Source organism: Morone saxatilis, unplaced genomic scaffold (assembly GCF_004916995.1).
Source record: "Morone saxatilis isolate NCDOM2014 unplaced genomic scaffold, NCSU_SB_2.0 Contig8, whole genome shotgun sequence".
NCBI classification, from domain to species: Eukaryota; Metazoa; Chordata; class Actinopteri; family Moronidae; genus Morone; species Morone saxatilis.
Window position 1 is genome coordinate 13971305 of NW_023340257.1, and position 8330 is coordinate 13979634.

At 39.7% G+C, this 8330-nt stretch overlaps 1 protein-coding gene across 1 annotated transcript in view; it reads left to right on the forward strand.

Annotated features, from left to right (window-relative positions):
- tlcd2 (TLC domain containing 2) overlaps positions 1-6381 on the forward strand; it is a 21785-nt gene extending 15404 nt beyond the window's left edge. Inside the window, exon 4 of the mRNA XM_035680644.1 lies at positions 3717-6381. Within this exon, the coding sequence (XP_035536537.1) occupies positions 3717-4091 (375 nt within the window). The 3' untranslated portion in view covers positions 4092-6381. The remainder of the gene's footprint in view (positions 1-3716) is intronic.
- Positions 6382-8330: the final 1949 nt, after the last annotated feature.

Sequence of the window (8330 nt, forward strand, 5' to 3'; positions counted from 1 at the left end):
GGGGGGGGGGGGGATTACCCTCTCAGCTCCGGGTGCTGACAGCAGTACAGGGTGTGGAAGTTGGCCCCTGTCCTTAATGGATGACTAACAGAGTCCCCAATCTGTGCTCGCAGAGGAAGAGTTTCAGCTAGCTGCTGCTGTCTGGTTGGCTGCTGAGCCTGATGGGGTCATTGTCACCCGATGATGACCTGATATGGTGCGATCAAGTGGTCACAGTCACCTCCTCTAGAACGGGAGGATGCACACATTGCCGCTCTTTTGTCCACCTAACTTCTCTATGGTTGTACATTTACTGTTTGAAAAACGGTGACTTTATTGCACGTTATGTAGCATTGTTATGGCTCTGTGAAGCTGCGCTGCTATCAGTGTTTATAGCAAGATTAGTTAACTGTCACTAGCTGATAGGGCAGTCCAAAGAGGTTAACACCATAAAACTAGATACACTAGGAGGAGGAGGAGCAGGAGAAACAAATTTTGACAAATACCAATATCCATTTATTAAATTAAGAAACCTCGAGGAGTACCTCCATAAGGCCTCAGTGAAATGGTGCTTTTATGTGGTTCCAAGTTTACAACATAATCAAGTTAACACGCAGTCTTTGTTACTGAATTTGTCTGGGTACCTCAGCGTTGTATAAGAGTTTGTTTTGACCTTTCCAGTCCCATGTTGTATTGTGTTTTATCTTCCCAGATCAGATTAGACTTTATGTAAGCCACACTAACAACCACTGCTTGATGTAGTTGATGCTGTGGCCTGACCTTGGCTTGTGTTTTATGTCAGTGTGTACATGGATGCTTAACGGTTAATCAGAGTGTGTTTGTCTGTTTTCGAGTGTTCAGGGTAACAGATAAAGATCCTAAGAGTTGCTGGTGTCTTGGCTTTTGCTCCGCTTTAAACCAACATAGAGGAGTGTTTTTATAAGACACACTCCACCCATTCACGTCTTGTCTGTGTATTTTGGTTGTAAAGTGAACAGTGAGTGTGTGTTATATCCACTATATATATATGTCTTGTCTCATCATTATGTCTGTTTTTCTATTTGCCCAAATTAGAAGAATATGTATCCTCCATCCTCGTGCTTCTGTGGTTACGTAGTTGTGCTTTGAATTGTTGTGTTTTTATTACCTCGCAGTGACCCGTTTTCATTGCCTGCTGTGGAGTCCGCCGCAGGACTTTTGTTTTTATTGCGAGTTTCCCAGCCACCGTAGTTTCTCCTACACCTGTTTTCATTCCCAGGTCGTCAAATACAGACGTGAGCAGTGTTGAGTTAACCACACTCAATACTACACACTGGTCCTTCAAGGTGGAAGAAATTAAAGTTTTCTAGACGTACTTGGACTAAAATCAAGCAGTTGCCTGATAGTCCAACATCTGCACTGTGGTTTGTGTTAAATAAAAATGAAGGAGCACGCATTGCTATATATATTATATATTATATAAAAGTTATTCATAGTTGCCTTTATTTACTTTATTTTAGCCGTTTTCCTGAACCAAAGCCATTGAGCTGCAGTGATAGTTGTTTACCAATCCAGTGGATTAATATATTGACCACAATGAAAGTGCAGCTAGACGCTGATACACACCTTGTTACACCCTGTAATCTCACATATTATCTGCGAGTGTTTCTGTGGCTTTGTTTTCTACTGTGTCCTGTTGACATAAGTGTTTTCACTCCCAGCACGCTGACTTTGTTTGCGTTGCTAAATGCGGTGCTTTCACTGTCGTCATTGTAGTCTACCAACGTTGTTCGTCATCACTGTCATTATAACCTAAAAACATGGGAAGACTTTGATTTCACCTGTGACTAGTTGGGGCGTGTGTGTGTGAGTCAGAGGCTTGAATCACTGATTTTATTGTTCAGCTGAAGAATTTACAGTAAACTATATATTTTTTGCCCAGTTAGCAATGGGGGCCTGAGGGTGGTCCAGAAGATATTTATAAAAAAACATTAAAGGCCTTGAGAAACATTTCAGGCCAGTGTTTCTCAAACTTTTGTGTTTTAATATAACACGCTTAGTATCTTGTCGTCACATTTTAGCTCGTAACTAATCCTTCATGTATGTGTTCATTACGCTCATGAAAAAAAGGAAAGGCAAAACTTATTTTGAATTGCATTTCAGCAATCTCATAGTTAAATAATTTATGTTCACATTTTTGTAGGATTTTATGTTTTTAAATGAATTACACCACTAGAGGCAGTTTGTGTACCACCAGTTTAGTAGTAGTAGTAGTTTGAGAACCGGTGCTTTAGGTCATGACAGGTTATCTTGAAACTAATGGCCAGACTTTCATGTAATTTGCTGTGAACCTGTGTTGAGTCCTCGCTACAGTGAGCAGTGCCCCTTATAGTGCACTTAACAAGAAATGCTGCCAAGACTAACAAGCAATTACAACTATGTGAACTTGTTTACAGAGTTTTTACAGGAAGCGAAACGTGTCCAGTAGAGAAAACCTTTTGAACTCTGAACCTTTTTAAGTCCATTACAGTGGATACATAATGTAAGGGCCAGTTAGTGTACTGATGACTAACCTACCACATGACTGTTTGCTGCCTTAGAAACGACATCCTGTGACTTCCATATAAAACACACATATTCACAGACACAAGATGCTGCTCCACCCAAGCCGTGACCGATGGTAAAGGTCAATCTCTCACACCACCGTGTATCCCATGACCCGAACTAACTAACTACTTTAGCCTGCTCTCTACTTGTAGTGCTCTTTCACCATCTCCCCTCCACTACCACCATCCACTCTTGATTTATAAACACTGCAGCCTTTGGTGGTTACATGGCTGAAACTCGAGTACAATCTGTGTGAACAGTGAGTCCTCCTGCTACACTCTGAGTGTGCTCTGAGTGTGAATGAAGTGGGTGAATGTGGTGGTGTGAGTGGGTGCCAGCTCCTGTGGAGAGTTGGCTGAACAGCCTGTTTTGGTATAAACACGTTTCTGTCATCCAAATTTATACACCTGCAACACAGCTGCTGTGGATGTGTAAGAAAGCAGCTTTTACTTTTGTCACAACGTATCAGACACTGTCTGTATTTACCTTTCCCCCTCACTGTATAAAGTCAGCAGATGGGATTTGTCCAGTTGCCGTTTTCTCTGAGCGCTTTTGAGTGATGTTGCTGCCATCTTGTGGAGGTTTTCTGTTACTTTCATAAGACTTTCATAAGCACTGCTCAGCAGAATGAGTCATGGGAGTGGTGTCCTTCCACATGGTCATTGAGTAAAATACTGTCAGCATTCAAACATCAGCACTGAAAGAGAGTGGAAACATGGAAATGAATATAATCTAAAACGTAATAATTACTTCTGAGAGTTTGCTTTCACAACTTTAACTCAAATTAAATCAGTCTCCTTGATTTAAAGACATTAAATCATTGGATTCAACACTATGTTGACATACTGACAGCTGATATTACTCTCATTTGTCACTGAACTCTTTTGTCAAAGTAGCATCTACCATAATATTTCAAAACCAGAGGATAGGCATGTCTTAAAACTGTTGGAAGATTCATATTGGTCAGTTTCAAACTAAAAGATCTATGCATCCCTGCATTTTATTGTGGTATCTGTAATAGCGTAACTACTCCACTACCTTTGGGAACTAAGATCAGTCATCATTAATCGTGCTGCACACTGCATGTTGAAAACGCCGCATCCACTGTAACGTTCCTCCTCTTTGTCTCCTCTCCTCTTCCTCCTCTGTAGGTGATCACCTGTTTCGGCCTGTCTGTGCTGTCTTGCCGCTACGTGGGCTTCGCCGTGGTGGCCCTCATGGTGGAGATTAACTCCGTGTTCCTCCATCTCAGGCAAATGCTGCGTATGGCCAACATTGCCAAAGGCACGCTGTACCGGGTCAACAGCATTATCAACCTCGGCACATACGTGGTGTTCCGCATCAACACGCTGGCCTGGATGACCCGCTGGCTGGTGCTCAACAGGGACAACGTGCCCCTCCTGGCCTACACACTGGGCAGCGTGGGTTTGGCCATCATGACGGCCATGAACATCGTCCTGTTTTATCGGCTACTCAGGAGCGACTTTTTGAAGAGCAGCAAGACCAAGAAAGAGAAAGAGATGTAGAGAGGAGAGGAGGAAGGGACCCGAGGGATTGGATTCACAAGCACACTCGTTACTGTACGTTTACACCCTGTGGCTGAGATTTGGTACCGTTTTGCTTGTGTGTGGTCATACTGTACAGGTATACGTGCATACAAGGTGTAATCAAATGGCCTCACTTCAAACACAGATTACTCACAGCCGTTATGCTAAAAGCTACCTTTAGTTGTAGTTTTACCTTCAGGCTGTGTTCCAGTCATTCCTAAGTGCCATTAGTGCCTCACTAATGGCAGATGAAGGATTTTTCATCCGAACAATTTAACGCCTTTTTCCCCCACAGGGTGTTTCACCTAAATCTGTTGTGAAATGTAGCCTATGTCAAGTGAAGACGCACCTGCCAACGCTCATGTATATTTACATCGAAAACATAGGAATCAAGTACAAAATATCTTTAGTTATATCACAAGAATAACCTTTCTGTTTATACATTTTATATACATATTATACTGTTGTGGGTTATATAAAATAATGTTTATTTACCACTGAGTAAAAATATCTGTGGAATCCAAACCCTCTTGTTGTTTAACACGAGCATTGCAGAGGTGAATATATCTTCTTTTTTTTTCTTTCCACCAAATCTCCTCAACTAAAAACCGCCTGCTACCTCAGAAAGCTCGTAACAGTTCTTTGCCTCTTTCTAACACAAGCTTTGCTGTCAGTGTTGGGCAGGTTCTTTGTTATTAAGGAAGGAACACGTACAGAAAATAAATATATTTACACAATAAATTTGTCTGTAGAGGAAGGATATCTAGAAAATACCAATCCTGACTGAGGGAGAGAATAGGGGTAAGATGGTAATGAATAAATACTTTAAAGTGGTATTTAAATAAAACTGATCCAATTACTTTTGATGAAACAGTCCTAGCAGGCCTTACATTCATTAAGATTATAACCCTAACCCACAACTCGGTTGGCTGCTGTACACTTGAAACCTGCAAAATGACAAGAAAAAAAGCAAAAACGACAGTAGATGGCAATGTTTTCATGGTTTTTATGTGTTCCTTAAGTGGTCTATTATGGTGTATAGTCTGCGGTAGGAGCTCTCAGACAGGCAGGAGTTGTTGGCCTTCGGAGGACAGCACACTCCTCAACATTACCTCAGTGATCACAACAACACACAAGAACACCAGAGATGTCTTTATTTTGTTACGTCTTTGTCCATCTTTGTGCCTCTCGCCTTCAATGTGAAGTCGGCAGTAAGCACAGACGGATGCAGAGAAACTCCTGAGGTCAGTGTTGGTCTGAGATCTGTGAATACTGCAAACACACATTTATACACACGGCTGCTACGAGGCTGCCTACCCCCCACATCATACTGTCATTATATGATATGGAAATTTTTGATGCCATTTATGTTTTATGTTGTTGCTTTTTTGTGTGTGTGTGTATATTCATTGTTTGCGGGGTTAAATTGTGTACATTTGTAATTTATTTGTGCTAAAACGAAGTTGTGGATTAAAGATAAAATGAACATGATGTTCAATGACTTTCCCTGTTGTGAAAACAGTTGATTATAGTTGATTTAATTGTGTAAGTCAAGTTGTTGTGTGGCATTTGTTTCTTTGTTTCCCCAGCTTATATTTTCATAACCCAGTGTCTACAAGCTCATAGTCAGTGTTCAGTGTTCAAGCCCTAAAACCAGGCTGTCCAGCCAAATTACAAACACAGCCACATATTCAGTGAACATCCTGTGGAGTTGGAAGGAAACTTCAGATGCAATCAGTAAATTTAGAATCTGCTGTTAGCACTTAAATGCAGCTCAGTGACACAGACAGTCCACATCTCTTTGTCCATATTAAAATCAAGACATCACTGCACTAAAGAAACTGCACTGTTTGAAGGCAGTAAAGTTTGAATTATTGTTGTTGTGGCCTGTTTAAGAATTTTTATTGTGAATGTATATTTGCATTTTTCCCCCCAATTTTTTAGGGCAGCTTAACTTCGTGGTTATAGTGTTGACAACTAGTGACACTTGAGCTTCTTTCTAACAAGCAAGTTTATATTTGTGAACGTGTTGTCCGAAGCTGTACTGTTATTGGAAATATACACGTATGAGATCAGATTTGTTCATTATGTTGCTCTGTGCTTTTAGGAATTGTGATATAACGTAGCAGCCGTCATAATCAGTGTCATGCCAAGAACAAGCTACTGTACTGCACTCCTGTTCCTCAGAGAGGGGCAGCAGTCGTGAGCTCGTATGGTCACGCTGCCTTATATTCCTCGTCATACACAATAAATGTGGTGGTTGACTGCATTGTTCCTCATCTTTTTTTAATAGCTTCGTTATTGGAGAATTAGTAAATACCTGTTTCTTTATCACAACCAACAAATAATACCAGTTTTATGTCCCTATTTGTTTATTTATGTGGACTTTTTTTGTTCTGGTAATTGGTGAAATATTACACAAGTTCTTCTACATGTAGGAATATCATTCAAACATCTGAATATTCAGCCTGACAGCAAATAAATACAAAACAATTACTGCTCATGAAGAACCCTCCTGGTTCCCTTCTTATTAACATAATCAGCTCTACTCACTGAGTGGAGAAAATGACTTTTACTCACCGACTACAAAAGTAGAAGGCAGATAAATACTGAGAATGGGATTGTTATTATCATCTAGACTTGTTTTTTCTGTCTTTAATATGCATTATGAACTGTACCTGTGCCTTTTTTCTTCGTCATTTCATTGATTGTTCTGTAATGTCCCAGACATCATCTGTTCTATGTTCATACAAAACAAAAAAAAACAAAAAAATAAAAGGATAAAATCTGATTTAATCAGTGGAAAAAAACTGTAAACTTCTCCTAAAAATATTTCTTCAACTTGCTCTCATTCCCACAATCTTTACTCTTTATACATATTTTTTTTTACTTCAAATGTATTAAAAATTGTGTTATTTCACACGTCATATGGAAACAAACAGATTTACACATTTCACGTTGTGAGCCTCCAAGTTACATGAGTGCCAAACAACTGTCGAACACACACAATGTTAACTGAAAGCAGAAACTTCAGGAGGGACCTTTGTAACCTGTTCTAATTCTCACATTTTTGACCTTGCAGACATATAAACTACATCAATGCATTAAGCAGACTCTCGTCTCTCACAATATCAAGATTTAGAAGGTATGGTCTCTGTGGTATAAGGAGTTTCATAAGAGTATTCAAGCAAAAATGGGCAGAATGGGTATTTCCTGAAGAAATGTGACAGCTAGAATCTGCTGCCAGATGCTGCCAGATGCTTTCAGTGCCACCTGTTAGTTTAAAATTGTATCAAATGCTACAAACTCATTCAGCATTCCCATCCATATATGTGGAATTTGGCAACCATGTCTTTAGATGGACAGGATTTGACACAGTTGACACACACATAAACACACTTTTTACACATAAACACACTTTTTAAATATAAACACACTTTTTAGCATTTTTCAAGTCTCATCTACTCTTTCATTTCAAACTCCATTCAGATCTTAAAATTCTCCTCCACTCAAAATGTTTTTGTTCCTCCATTTGGATGTTTGAGCTTCAGCAGAATGATGTGTGTGCAGAGTTTGACACTGCTGTACTTTTGAAGTATACAGATCTACAATCAGCTTGAAATGTAACTCTCCACCACAGAAAAAAGCTTAGTATTTCTTTCTTTGTGAAAACCGGTGCAACTGTGAACATCCAGTTAGATTCATTTATTAAATGCAAAACTGGCTCAATAGGTTAATTGGTTGATTTATGTTACTTTTTCTGTGGCGTTATTTCATGGGTAGTCTTATCTTATGTTCTGTAATCAACTTAAGAAAACACAAATAGACAAAACAAAGCCAGTTAAGAAAATATCTTAACTAATTTGATAAAACATGCAGCAAATATATAAAACACAACCAAATACAAAAATGTGAAAGTATCACAGAGGACATGCCAATGTCCCACCAAAAGAAAATATATTTTAGCTCAGTTTTCATGAAGCGTCAACCTCCATAGTTGGCAAATGAAGCCAACTTGACAGTAATATAAACTGCAGTGCCTCAAACGGCCACTTGAGGCTGGCTCCAGAAGTGAGTCAGTCTCCATAAGGCCCCAATATTACCGTAATTTCCAGACTATAAGCAGCTACTTTTTTCACACGCTTTGAACCCTGCGGCTTAAACAATGATGCGGCTAATCTGTAGATTTTTACGGGCTAACGGCCTCCAGAGGGCGCT